At 44.4% G+C, this 14,681-nt stretch overlaps 1 protein-coding gene across 21 annotated transcripts in view; it reads left to right on the top strand.

Moving 5' to 3' along the window:
• The window catches only part of LOC109879961 (CAP-Gly domain-containing linker protein 1), a 51,428-nt gene that overhangs the window by 19,615 nt on the left and 17,132 nt on the right, over window positions 1-14,681 (top strand). For 12 of the 21 annotated variants that reach the window (XM_031820591.1, XM_031820586.1, XM_031820658.1 and 9 more), the window contains 8 exons: window positions 672-1,580; window positions 1,843-1,959; window positions 2,265-2,322; window positions 2,617-2,700; window positions 7,020-7,176; window positions 8,202-8,346; window positions 8,563-8,778; window positions 11,590-14,274. In XM_031820591.1, coding sequence (XP_031676451.1) covers window positions 672-1,580; window positions 1,843-1,959; window positions 2,265-2,322; window positions 2,617-2,700; window positions 7,020-7,176; window positions 8,202-8,346; window positions 8,563-8,778; window positions 11,590-14,274 — 4,371 coding nt within the window. The remainder of the gene's footprint in view (window positions 1-671; window positions 1,581-1,842; window positions 1,960-2,264; window positions 2,323-2,616; window positions 2,701-7,019; window positions 7,177-8,201; window positions 8,347-8,562; window positions 8,779-11,589; window positions 14,275-14,681) is intronic. The other 9 variants (XM_031820693.1, XM_031820680.1, XM_031820711.1 and 6 more) reach the window with 2 other exon arrangements.

Genomic DNA, 14,681 nt, shown 5'->3' with positions numbered 1-14,681 from the left:
TGGTAGCCATACAACCATCCCTTATTCCCAGTGGTCCTTTGTCCCCCCCCCCAATCCTACAAGCCCCAATTGCCCTGCCCATCTAGTATCCCCCGCCTCTTGTAAGTCTCTGTCCTACTCCCATCCCTTAGCAATGGTTCTGTGCTTCCCTCAGGGGTGTGCGCCAATGCAGGTGTATTCAACTGCCATTCTCAAGAGCCTTAGTCTACTGGTTTTCTTTCCCCCAGGTACTTAATTAATAGGTTAATATCATTATTTGGCAAGAAAGTCTATCTGGTTTTATTCTGGTCTAAATCGACCCCTGATTAAAAGGTAAGGATGAAAACCAGTAAACGCTGCAGCACTTGGAGTGTTCAATACAAAATAATTACGTGTGAGGAATGATATGGTTTCATTTTATATCCACTAGAGGGCAGTGTAATATTTCAAGTGTAGGCATCCTATGTAAATGTGGGATTGCACTGTTTACTTGCTTTACGCTACTACTGCAACTATGGTGGACATCTGTTTCTATAGGGCCCTCTTTGAAAAAGATTCCTCCCCGTAGACCTGTCTGATGGCAGGGGGATTCAACAGCTACCCTTTTTTCCTGTCAGTACATGCACAATCACAATGTTTCCAAAGGTTTAAGAACACAGTTTTGTTTGAGCCAGAGTTGTACCGTCCCATAGGTGGCCACAGTTTCAGAGAAGTCCCGCATAATGGAGCTAGAGAGGGACCTGGTGCTGAGGACCAGAGAGGTGGATGACCTGCGGTTGCGTCTGGAGGCCCAGCAAGAGTCAGAGGGCTCAGACTCCACTACCTCCCCTCTCTTGGAGGAAGTGAGCTCTCTGAGGGCTCAGCTGGCTTCTCAGGAAGACCAGCAACGGGTTGAGCTTGCCGAGATGAGGGAGAAGCTGGCAGCGGAGGAGAAGGCACACAGTGAGGCAATGGCCCAGCTCCAAGTCTCATCCACCAAGATTTCCACTGACAACGAGCAGTTGAAGCTACACGTCAGCCAGAACGAGAAGGAGAATGCAGACGTCATAGAGCTGTGGAGCTCTAAGCTGGAATCTGCCATCACCTCACACCAGCAGGCCATGGAGGAGATGAAGGTTTCCTTCAGCAAAGGGGCTGGCTCCCAGGCGACGGAGCTGGTGGAGACCAAGAGTGCCCTGGAGAGGCTGAAGGTGGAGCACAAGCAGGCACTGGAAGAGGCTGGGGCCAGGTGTGTGGCAGAGGCTGCAGCCCGGGCACAGGAGACGGGGGAGCTCAACAAACAGCTGCTGGTCGTGTCAGAGGAGAAGGAGCGCCTGGAGGAGAGCCTGCGGTCCAGTGTGGAGAGTGCTGAGGAGCAGCACCTGGTGGAGATGGAGGATGTGCTAGTCAAACTGCACACTGCTGAGCTGAAGGTAAAGGAACTGGAGGAGCAGGAGGCTAAGCTAGTCCAGCAGACCCAGGACAGTGCCAAGGAGGTCCAGGAGCAGGTGGCAGCTATGGAGGCTTTGCGCTCCCGGGCAGGCCAAGGTAACCAAGAGCTCCAGAGTCTGAGGACCCAGCTGGAGGAGACCCAGAGACAAGCTTGCTCACAGGGCAACAAGGTAGGTCCATACCCATGCCATCCTCCCATTGTCCGTGTATCCAGTTTCTATTTTACGTCCATGTGAGTTTTCCATAAATATAGGCATGAAATAAATACAACTGGTATGTCATGTTATGATTTACCCTTACCTTCAGTCATTACTTTGTTTTATTTGGATTCATTTTTAGCTTGTCCTTCATATTCATAATGTCACTCATTTATTCCCCCCCCAAAAAATGTCCTCCATGTCCATGGTGACATGCCCTGGCCTGTGGCTGTAGGTCAGTGAGTTGAGCTCTGAGCTGGAGGGCAGGCAGCAGGAGATCCTCTCCTTGCAGCAGAGCCTGACCTCTGTGCAGCAGAACACGGGCTCTCTGGAGCAAGAGCTGGGCAACCTGGTGAGTACTAGCGCTTATGTGGGGTGGTGAGGAGCCAGGGAATGGGAGTGGGTGGCCTTGCGTGACTGATGGGACTGTAAGGCTTAAGGTAAGCTCAGTTAAGGAAGAGCATAGTACTGAAATGCTAGCTTTTTGTTTTCATGGGAATGATAAAGTATCTACCTCTAGGTAGACCTTCAATTATACACTTATGATGAAACTTGTGTATAACATTAGTAATTGGCAACCATTTTGAGGTTTGTCATGGAATACCTTTCTGACTAAAGCATGCATGGATGTATTCATCAAAGTTTTTTTTTCCTCAGAAACAAAAACTGTCAGAAAGCACAGACGGTCAGACTAAGTCAACACAAACTATGCAAGGTAAATATATTTACTTTGACCGTGTTGGTCCTGTAACGTTAGTCTTTGTTTTCTTATTACATGTGTTTTTATCAGCAAGACGTATCATATTCCTAGAGACAAAATGTTGACTTCAAGCTAATTTAATGACTAATAATGATGTGGTTTTATAAAAAAATAATGTTTTATATTGGTCCACAGGGCCAGGCAGTACACAGTAGATTAGTACATATAGTACATGTATTTGTGCTGCATGGTGCTAAGCGCTTGAATGATGCAAGCTAATAGTGTCAGTCTCTTAATTCTTTCTTTCAGAGTTGCTTCAGAAGCTTGGCGAAAAAGAAGAGCAGTGCACATCGCTCTCCACCAAATCAGAGGCTCTTAGAAGCCAACTTGCAGGTCAGAACACCGGCCAGCACTGTGGTTGTTAACCTATAGACACACAGCTCAATGTGACCGTTCTCCCGACATGCGTTCAGTTGTGTAACCTACACCAGGGGTCTCCAAACCTGCTGTTTGTTGTTGTAGTGTTTCTGGTAGATAGTGGTTCCCAAAAATGTTATAGTCCCCATACCCCTCTAAACGTTCAACCTCCAGCTGTCTACCCCCTCTAGCACCAGGGTCAGCGCACTCTCAAATGTTTTTTCCCCCATTATTGTAAGCCTGCTACACATGCACTACACAATACATTTATTAAACATAAGAATGAGTGTGAGTTTTTGTCACAACCCGGCTCATGGGAAGTGACAAAGAGCTCTAATAGGACCAGGACACAAATAATAATACACTGCTCAAAAAAATAAACGGAACACTTAAACAACACAATGTAACTCCAAGTCAATCACACTTCTGTGAAATCAAACTGTCCACTTAGGAAGCAACACTGATTGACAATACATTTCACATGCTGTTGTGCAAATGGAATAGACAACAGGTGGAAATTATAGGCAATTAGCAAGACACCCCCAATAAGGGAGTGGTTCTGCAGGTGGGGACCACAGACCACTTCTCAGTTCCTATGCTTCCTGGCTGATGTTTTGGTCAGTTTTGAATGCTGGCGGTGCTTTCACTCTAGTGGTAGCATGAGACTGAGTCTACAACCCACACAAGTGGCTCAGGTAGTGCAGCTCATCCAGGATGGCACATCAATGCGAGCTGTGGCAAGAAGGTTTGCTGTGTCTGTCAGCGTAGTGTCCAGAGCATGGAGGCGCTACCAGGAGACAGCAGCAGGACCGCTACCTCCACCTTTGTGCAAGGAGGAGCAGGAGGAGCACTGCCAGAGCCCTGCAAAATGACCTCCAGCAGGCCACAAATGTGCAGGTGTCTGCTCAAACGGTCAAACAGACTCCATGAGGGTGGTATGAGGGCCCGACGTCCACAGGTGGGGGTTGTGCTTACAGCCCAACACCATGCAGGACGTTTTTCATTTGCCAGAGAACACCAAGATTGGCAAATTCGCTACTGGCGCCCTGTGCTCTTCACAGATGACAGCAGGTTCACACTGAGCACATGTGACAGTCTGGAGATGCCGTGGAGAACCTTCTGCTGCCTGCAACATCCTCCAGCATGACCGGTTTGGCGGTGGGTCAGTCATGGTGTGGGGTGGCATTTCTTTGGGGGGCCGCACAGCCCTCCATGTGCTCGCCAGAGGTAGCCTGACTGCCATTAGGTTACCGAGATGAGATCCTCAGACCCCTTGTGAGACCATATGCTGGTGTGGTTGGCCCTGGGTTCCTCCTAATGCAAGACAATGCTAGACCTCATGTGGCTGGAGTGTGTCAACAGTTCCTGCAAGAGGAAGGCATTGATGCTATGGACTGGCCCACCCGTTCCCCAGACCTGAATCAAATTGAGCACATCTGGGACATCATGTCTCGCTCCATCCACCAACGCCACGCTGCACCACAGACTGTCCAGGAGTTGGCGGATGCTTTAGTCCAGGTCTGGGAGGAGATCCCTCAGGAGACCATCCGCCACCTCATCAGGAGCATGCCCAGGCGTTGTAGGGAGGTCATACAGGCACGTGGAGGCCACACACTACTGAGCCTAATTTTGACTTGTTTTAAGGACATTACATCAAAGTTGGATCAGCCTGTAGTGTGGTTTTCCACTTTAATTTTGAGTGTGACTCCAAATCCAGACCTCCATGGGTTGATAAATTTGATTTCCATTGATAATTTTCGTGTGAATTTGTTGTCAGCACATTCAACTATGTAAAGAAAAAAGTATTTAATAATATTTCATTCATTCAGATCTAGGATGTGTTATTTTAGTGTTCCCTTTATTTTTTTGAGCAGTGTATAATAATCATCAACAATTGTTCTATTTATTTATTTGTTCATCAAAAATTATGAATAACTCACCACAGGTTAATGAGAAGGGTGTGCTTGAAAGGTTGCACATAACTGCAATGTTGGGCTGTATTGGAAGAGAGTCTGTCTTAAATCATTTTCCACATACAGTCTGTGCCTGAATTTAGTTTTCATGCTAGTGGGGGCCAACAATCCACTCTCAAAGGTACGTGGTTGCAAAGGGCACCAGTGTCTTAACAGCGCGATATGCCAAGGCAGGATACTCTGAGCGCAGCCCAATCCAGAAATCTGGCAGTGGCTTCTGATTAAATTAAATTCACACAGACCTACTTGTTGCAATTTCGATGAGGCTCTATTGTTCAGATATCAGTAAGTGGCCTGGAGGCAGGGCATGAAAGGGATAATGAATCCAGTTGTTTGTGTCATCCGTTTTGGGAAAGTACCTGCATAATTGCGCACCCAACTCACTCAGGTGCTTTGCTATATCACATTTAACATTGTAAGCTTGAGTTCATTTGAACACAAAGAAATCATACAATAATGGAAAGACCTGTGTGTTGTCTTTGTTAATACAGACAGAGAAGAGCTCCAACTTATTAATCATAGCCTCAATTCTGTCCCATACATTGAATATAGTTGTGGAGAGTCCCAGTAATCAGATTCAGATCATTCAGGCGAGAAAAAACATCACCCAGATAGGCCAGTTGTGTGAGAAACTCGTCATCATGCAATCGGTCAGACACGTGAAAATGATGGTCAGTGAAGAAGACTTTTTAAGCTCGTCTCTCAATTAAAATAAATGTGTCAATACTTTGGCCCTTGATAACCAGCGCACTTCTGCATGTTGTAAAAGCGTTACATGGTCGCTGCCCATATCATTGCGTAGTGCAGAAAATACACTAGAGTTCAGGGGCCCTGCTTTAACAAAGTTAACCATTTTCACTGTAGTGACCAAAATGTCTTTCAAGCTGTCAGGCATTCCTTTGGCAGTAAGAGCCTCTTGGTGGATGCTGCAGTGTACCCAAGTGGAATCGGGAGCAACTGCTTGCACGTGCGTTACCACTTCACTATGTCTCCCTGTCATGGCTTTTGCACCATCAGTACAGATACCAACACACCTTGACCACAAGTCCATTTGATGTCACAAAGTGGTCCAGTACTTTAAAAATATCCTCTCATGCTGTCCTGGTTTCCAGTGGATTGCAGAAGATGATGTCTTCCTTAATAGACACCCCATAAACGTAATGGACATACACCAGGAGCTGTGCCAGGCCCTCCATGTCATTTGACTCATCCAGCTGTAACACACAGAATTAACTGGCTTGTATGCGAAGCAGTAATTTCAAAACATCCTGCCATGTCAATGATGCGTGAAACAGTGTTGTTTGATGAAGGCATTGTCTGTATAGTTTTCTGGGCCTTTTCCCCCAGCATTGTCTCAGCCATATCCGCTGCAGCAGGAAGAATTAAGTCCACCTCAATAGTATGGGGCTTGCCTGTTCTAGCCACTCGGTAGCTCACCATATAAGATGCGTCAATCCCCTTCTTATTAATGGTATCTATTGCTTTTATGCATGTCTTACTACTTGAATGTCGTCTTTTATTCTCGCTGGCTTATTTTTCAAATTGTCACGTTTCTAAATGTCTGCGCAAGAGTGCAGGTTAGAGAGAGTGCAGGCTAGAGAGTAACGGTTAATGTGATTGGATGTTAATTACTCAACTAGGCTACCTGTATTTGACATTGTGTTGTTATTTCGCTGAACACTAGATGGTTTAATTTGATTTTTGGCATTGAAATGAGGGTACTCAGGCGAGAATAAAACCTCACCCAAATGTATAGCCTGTTGGAAAATATAAATGCACTGATACCGTATGTTGGCTGGGAATTGCCATGGACCTCACGATACAATATTATTGCCATACTTAGGTGCCGATACGATATGTATTGCGATTCAAATCAAACTTTATTTGTCACATGAGCCGAATACAACAAGACCTTACTGTGAAATGCTACTTACAAGCCCTTAACCAACAGTGCAGATTGTCACGATTCTATATGTATTGCGATTCAATACTGCAATTTTATTGCAATTTGATGTTCCAAACACATTGCTTACTATATTTCTGCTGCAGACAGACGAGAAAGCATGAGAAAATGAGTTTTGATCAGTCATGGAAATAAGTGTTGAAAACATTGGCTCACTATTTAAAAAGATGGAGAAAAAGCTAGTACAGCTGACTAGTGCTAGCTAACGCAACCTAGCACATCATAAGTATTTTTATTTTTACAGAGCAATACTTGGGAGTCAAAGTATCAATATAATATCGTCCAAAATAATATTGTGATATGCAACTGTGGACTGAGGCTGGTTACCATTGACTGAATGATGTTTTCCTCTGACCCAGGGCTGGAGAGGAAGCTAAAGGCTGGAGAGGAGAAGCTCGATCAGCTCGCAAACGACAAGGCCAAGCTCCAAAGTGACATCTCAGACATGATGAAGTCATCAGGCGACAGTTCAGCACAGCTTACCAAAATGAATGAAGACCTCACTCAGAAAGAAAGGTACACAATGAAATGTCACGAACAAAGGTGTTCTCAAACGTATGCAAATAGATTGGCTTACTTTCACCGTCGACAATCAGGTTAACCGCTAGTGAAAATATTTAATGAGCGTGTGACAACGATGCACAAAACCGTCGAACATGCGCTGAGTATACAAAACTTTAAGAGCACCTGTACTTTCCATGACAAACTGACCAGGTGATTCCAAGTGAAAGCTATGATCCCTTATTGATGTTACTTGTTATATCCACTTCAATCAGTGTAGATGAAGGGGTGGAGACAGGTTAAATAAGGATTTTTATGCTTTGAGACAATTGATTGTATGACCCTGCTGGTCATCTATGAGCGTTTGAACATCTTGGCCATGTTCTGTTATAATCTCCACCCGGCACAACCAGAAGAGGATTGGCCACCCCTCAGAGCCTGGTTCCTCTCTAGGTTTCTTTCTAGGTTTCTGCCTTTCTAGGGAGTTTTTCCTAGCCACTGTGCGTCTACATCTGCATTGTTTGGGGTTTTAGGCTGGGATTCTGTACAGCACTTTGTGACATCGGCTGATGTAAAAAGAGTTTTATAAATCCATTTGATTGATATGTGTTCTGTTCAGAGGGTGAATGGGCAAGCTTAAATATTGAAGTGTCTTTGAACAGGGTATGGTAGTAGGTGTCATGCACAATGGTTTGTGTCAAGAACTGCAACGCTACTGGGTTTTTAACGCTTTTCAGTTTCCAGTGTGGGGTGGGTTAGTGCAACTCAATATTAGTAAGGTGTTCTTAATGTTTGGTATACTCAGTGTATAATCACTTATTTCTTGGCTGAACTTGTCATGATCCTGTAGTTTTCATGGGTTGTTATTATTATCCTTAAAACAGGTTTGACCTTTCCATCAACCTGGTTTTCAGTTCATCAGTTTCAGTCCAAAAACATTTGAATCTGCCCACTACAATGAATCCCTGGTTTGTTTTAATGCCACCTGTCTCACTTGGCCAGAGAGTCACCTCCCTCTCCCCCTCCTCCCCCTTACCTAGGAAGCTGGAAGAGTTACAGACTCAACTTGCAGAGGAGAAGGAGCAGAGAGCACGTTCTGAGGAGCAACAACAGCAGGAAGTGGTCCAGAAGGAGCAGGAGCATCAGGGTCAGCTAAGCAACCTGCAGGAGAAGATCACACAACTGGTGAGTGACAACCCAGTGAAGGCTTTGAGATGTTGATGGTCTGGATAAAGTAGATGATTAGATGTTTGTTGTAAAACAGCATACATTTTTCTTCTCAGGAATATACTTTTTACTGTCTCTACCATGAACACTGAATACCTCACTCTACCACTTTCCCACTTTCAAATAGCAAATTATTGATGTTAGCTACTCTTGCCCTCTTTATGTTGTGTGTAGGAGAAAAGTTTGCTCCAGGGTGAGGCCCAGGCCAAGGAGCTGCAGACCTCCCAGCAGCAAGCCCTGTCTCAGGCCTCAGAGCACAATGCCAAGCAGCTCAAGGAGCTGCAGGGTCAGGCTGACCAGACCAAGCAGGAGCTGAGTGTCTCCACGGAGAAGGCCCAGGAGTTGGAGAGGCTGGTGGCTGAGCTGCAGCCTTACAAGGAGAAAGCCCAGGTGAGCACCCACCGTATCATTATCAGGACCACCATGTTTTAAGTTCTCAGCAGGTGCTACGTTTTGGTACAAAAATCTACCTGAATGACAACTTTGACTGCTTTGTAGTTATGTTGCTTTAGGTTGACTGATGTTTTTTGCGAGACATTTTTTCAAGTATGTTCCCATCCACTTTCTATGAGAGGTTGGTAGCGCTTTATGTTACGGTACAGAAATTACTTGGTTATTATTGTGTAATTGACCATTTTACCATGTAGTTTCCAAGTAAATAAGTGGTTTATGGTCAGGATAGCTGTGCACTTGATAATAATTAGACCACCTCACTTCTAATTAGGGCTGGGCGATATGACCTAAAACTCATATCTCAATTTTTTTTCAAACTTATCGGCGATTCATGATATATAAGCTTTGTTGTACAATTAAAGGTAAAAAACACTGCATTTAAGACAGTCAGAAATAATCTAATGAATTCAGAGCTTTTGAAATTATACCTAGGCTGAATATATTCCTTCCATAACCATAAGACCCACTAATAATGTATTGATTTGATCAAAATGGCTGTACCTGCTTTTCTTTTGCAATAATCACGGATCTGGCTTTCAGGTCTGTCTATAAAAATTCCCATTTTGTAACAAATTTAACCAGAACCATTCATAATGCATTATTCACTAATAATGTAGCAGGCATTATAGCAAATTATAAACTGGGTGGTTCAAGCCCTGAATGCTGATTGGCCGAAAGCCGTGGTATATCAGATCGTATACCATGGGTGTGACAAAACATTGCTCTAAATACATTGGTAACCAGCTTATAATAGCAATAAGGCACATCGGGGGTTTGTGATATATGGCCAATATACCATGGCTTAGGGCTGTTTCCTAGCACTCCGCGTTGCGTTGTGCATAAGAACAGCCCTTAGCTGTGGTATATTGGCCATATATCACACCCCCTCGGGCCTTACTACTTAATTAACACAGGTTTCATAAACAATCTCTCAAGCACAAGCCCACGTGTTAGTGAGTAGCCAGCTAGTATTTATATTTGAAATTTAGCCAACTTGGCTCTAGGTATAATTTCACAAGCTCTGAATTCCGCTAACAAGGCAAAACGGTTGAACTGTTATGAACACAACCTTCTGTCTGTCTCCAACTGTTTGAACAGCATGCTAGCCTGTCCACTTTGTTCAGATGTTGAAATCAAGTGGTCCACCTTATTTCTCAGAATGAGAACGAGTTGCCAATTCCATATAATTGTTTTATGCTTATTGCACATTTATAAAATACAGACTAAACAGCTATAACAATCTTGATTTGACTAAAATGTGGCTAGCAATACGTGGTAACGTAATGCGCTCGCAACAAACCTGAGCATTCATTTTCCAGAATGAATGTTCATTGGTACATCCGTTTTAGTAGTGTCTGCTCTGCTCGAAATTTGAAGAGTTGAGACGGTGTATGGTTCCAAAGGTTAACTTCTTTATTACAGTAAAATAATGTCTCAATGTGTTTTGGTGTTAGTGACCGATTCTGTTGGACCAAACCTCAAATGCAAATAGCCAGTTGAAACTGTTTGTCAGAGAGGAAGAAGTGATCTCTCATATTTGTTGTTGTGAGTGGTAGGAGGAGGGGCTTGGAAGAAAGCGGTGAAGCAAGAGGTTTCACTCGCAAAAATATATACAAAATAAGTCCAATGCGTTTCTATGCACTTATTTTGAACCTAAGCTTGTCGCCTGCATTCCCGCCTTTGGGACAACGGCTCCCGTTGTTAGGGCGAAAAGACTTGAGCATCTCGCCATTATATGCAAATCTCTGGTATAAATGGGAAGGTGCACAGCACAGAAGGAGCGAATGAGACCAGACCAAAAAGACCATATGAGAACAAGCAGACATAAACGCTCATAAAAACAAAAAATACACAAAAAAATGTGATTCTGCGTTACTGGCATTTTGAATATCGCGCAAAAACATACATTCAAATGAATCTAATTAATTAAATATATCGCCCAGCCATATTTCTATTGTCTGGGTAGTTATCTTACTGTAAGAAGTACCTGAAGTCCGTTTTGTGAAGGGTTCACAGACTGTTATGCCATAATTATTCTACCACCGTGACCTCATTCTTTGATTTCACTAACACAAATATATTTTTTAAACTCACTAAGCCTATTCCTAAGGCTATGAGATTCATGTTAGCATTTTATCTGCTCATATTATTGTTTTTTGTTCACTGTGTTTATTCAAGTCCATTGCACTATGTAGAATTAACAGCCAATAATGATTGTCTTATATGCACCATCTTCATTTGACCATTGACAGTGTGGCTATGTTGTGGTGTGGTTTTTAGGGCCTACTTAAAAAGCAGGGGCACATCTTGGAGATAAAAAAAACCTGATACTGACAGTCTTGATGAGTTAGTGTACGGTTTCTGTCTGTGCTCACCAATTATAACACCTTTTGAAAAAGGGTTATATACTTGTCAAAATCTTCTTCTGAATGGAAAGTACACAATTACGCAAACACTCTCTCATCCTCACCTAATACACTGCACACCGATTGAAAACCTGAAGCTATCATTAGGGCACACTTACAAGACAAACACACATACATAGGCATGCATAAGCACTCCATTGGCGTGCCCCTGTTTTTAATGTTTTCTGTTTACATTGTGGTGTCAGCTACTGTTTCTTTTCTCCCAATTGTTTTTTATGCTTGCACCAGCTTAACCTTTCCAGTTGCATTTTATTACTTCTTGACTTATTTTGTAACTTTTCCCTTTATATGCCCCTTTTTTCTTTCAACTTCATTCCCTCAGTTTCTTTCTGCTGAGCTCGACTCCTCCATGCAGCATGTTGAACGATTGTCCACAGACCTGGAGAAGCAAATCTCAGCACTGGAACACATGTCTAAGGAGAGTTCAGATCTCAGAGCTCATAAGGAAAATCTTGAGAAGCAACTCTTCGAACTCCAGGCCAAGCTCTCTGCCTTGGAAGCTAGTCACAATGAGCTCTCGGTTAAGACTAAAGAACTGCTGACTCTGAGGGACAAGCTTACAAAAGAGCAGGAGGGCCTTTTGACCACAAATCAGCAGCTGGATGGAGAGAAGGCCTCACTATTCAGAGAGATTGAGAAGCTCAGAGTTGCTGTTGAGGAGGCACAGGCCAAAAACGAATCCCTCAGTCAATCTGAAATTGAGCATCAGTCCCAAATTGAGGAGCTACAAAAGACAATTGCAGAGAAGCAGGAGCTCCTCTTAAAGTACAAACAGGAGATCCAGCAGCAGGAAACTAAGAGGAATAAGCTAGCAGAAATCTATGAGAAGACCTGTGAGGAAAGGAATGGGCTCCAGGAAGAGCTCAAGCAAAGCAGGGAGAAGCTGATCTCTGAGATGGATAGCCTCGTGTTAGAGCGGGATGCAGCAAGAAATGCTAAGAAATCCCTTGATGCAAAGAATACAGAGTTGCAGACAAGGTGTCAGTCGTTGAGCTTGGAAAAAGTAGATCTCTGTGTGAAAAACACTCAGTTGGAGGCCCAGAAGGAGACCCTGGCCAGAGGTAAAGAGGAGACGTCTGCTCAAATTAATGCTGCTATATCTGACAAAGAGGCCCTCCAAGCCATGAATACGGAGCTTCAGAATCAGCTGAATATCACCAAGAAGGATCTTGAGAAGTCTGTCCGTGACAATGGCGAGCTCCAGGCTTCCAAAATGAGCCTGGCCAAGATGCTGGACGAGTCCAAGACCAGCAGTGAGGTTACAGACTCCGAGAGGCTTCACCTCATGCAGGAGAAAGAGGACCTGCTTGCTACCCAGCGAAAGGTGCGTTCTGAGAAGGATGAACTTTTCAACGAGATAGAAGAGTTGAAGGAGAAGCTCAGACTTTCTACACAGGAAGCGGCTACCTCAAAGGAGAAAGTCAAAGAGGTGTTGTCATCTTTTGCCAAGGAGAAGAAAGCTCTGTGTCTCCAGAATGAAGAGACAGAGAAGGCACTACACTCCGTACGGAAAGAGAAGCTGGCCATGGAATCAATACTGGAACAGCAGAAGATGGAGAGTGACCGTTTGGTACATGAAAAGGAAGAGCTTAAAGAAAAGCACACAAAGGAGATCTCTGAAAAAGTTACTCTAACAAAAGAGCGCGACAAGATAGCAGGTGAGATCCGCAGTATGAAAGACCAGCTGGACAGCTCCTCCAAGGCCATTGATGACCTGAAGCAAGCCAATTACAACCTTGCGTCCTTGCTAGAGGAATCCAAACAGAAGATCCAAAAGGTGGAGGTTGAGCGAGCTTCCTTGAAAAACAAAAGGTCTGATCTACAGGCACAGCTGCAGAAGCTTTGCTCTGAGAGGGAGGCCCTTGAAAAAAGCACAACTGAACTTGCAGAAGAGCATCATAAACTAAAAGGCAACTCTGAGCAGGTGCATTTAGAACTCATCCAGCAGAGGGACACCCTAAGAAAAGAGCGGGATCTCCTGCACTCCCAGCAGGCAGAGCTTAATAAGAGCCTACAGATCCTGCAGAAGGACAAAGATGATCTGCTTCTGCAGGTCCAGGAGTTAAAGGGTCAGACAGACTCACTTTCAAAGGAAAAAAGGATTATTGAATCGCAGCAGCAGGCTGAAGCCACTGAGCGAAGTAAACTGTCCTCTGCAAAGGATGACCTCTCCAGAGAGAGAGAGAACTTACAGAGTCAGTTGTCCACTCTGACACAGAAAAACACTTCCCTCCTGCAGGCTGAATCTATCCTGAAGGCAGAGATTGCCTCTGTTAGTGTTGAAAGAGACACAATGGCCTCTGAGAGAAATGGTTTGTGTTGTGATTTAAAGCAACTTAAGATGACTCACACTGGATTGTTAGGTGAGCAACATGGTCTGCTTGAGGAGAATGCCCAGATGCAAGCCAAAGTGCAGGACCTCACTCAGAAATCTGTCACTAGCGACAAGGCCATTGATGAGTTGTCTGCCAGCCTTAAGGACATTGGAGAGGAGAGACAAGCCTTGGCTAGGGAGGTTGAGAACTTGAAGGCACAGCTGAAGCAGAGAGACCAGGAAAAGGATGGCTTGGCTGAAGACCAAGAGTGCCTGTTTACCAAGCTGGAGGAGCTTGGCAAAGAAGTCTCCTCCTTGGCTATGGAGAAGGTAGACCTCCTAGCTATACAGTCCAGGCTGGAGAATAACCTTTCCTCCCTCCACAGCAGCCAAAAGAGTGGTGATGAGGAACGCTCAAGGCTCCTGGAGGAAGTGGAGAAGCTGCGAGCTGCCCAGACACAGCTTGAGGCAGATGCCCAGACCCTACGTGCTGAGAAGGCAGGGATAGAGGGACAGCACAAAGTCTCTGTGGAGGAGGCATCTGTGTCTGCCAAGGCCCGGGAAGAAATTGGCACCAAGCTGGATGACCTGAAGGTCGAGAAGGATGCCTTGCTCAAGGAGAGGGACGAAGCCACCCAGCAAGTCACCCAGCTTGAAGCTCAACTCAAAAACATTCTTTCCAAGCAGCTTGAGGTACTCCACTACTAACAAATCCTGTATCTAACCCTCATGTTGAGATGGTTGTGGTCATGTTTCACCCTCACTGCATGCTAGTCTGGTCACCTTTTCTATTTATCTCACTTTTTGTTTCATCTCCTTTACTAACTGCGCTAACTTTATTCTAGTCACCTGCAAAAAGTTTATATATGAAAAATATTCCTGTGGGCTTAGAACGTTGTTTGAGAAGTTAGGGTCTGTTCCTTGGTTGGGGCAGATGGTTACATCTCATCTCCCTTAGAATTTGGTTTTAAGAGTCATGTCCACAACCATGGTCTCTGTTGTCTAATTGAGATGTCAAGCAATATGTTAGGGCCAAAATACATTTCTGCAAGTATCCGTTCTCAGGTCACAGGATGTAATTTGTTTATTTTTCTCTACTC

This window comes from Oncorhynchus kisutch, linkage group LG3 (assembly GCF_002021735.2).
Source record: "Oncorhynchus kisutch isolate 150728-3 linkage group LG3, Okis_V2, whole genome shotgun sequence".
Classification (NCBI taxonomy): domain Eukaryota; kingdom Metazoa; phylum Chordata; class Actinopteri; order Salmoniformes; family Salmonidae; genus Oncorhynchus; species Oncorhynchus kisutch.
Note: the sequence above shows the minus strand (reverse complement) of the source record. Positions and strands in the feature narration are given on the sequence as shown.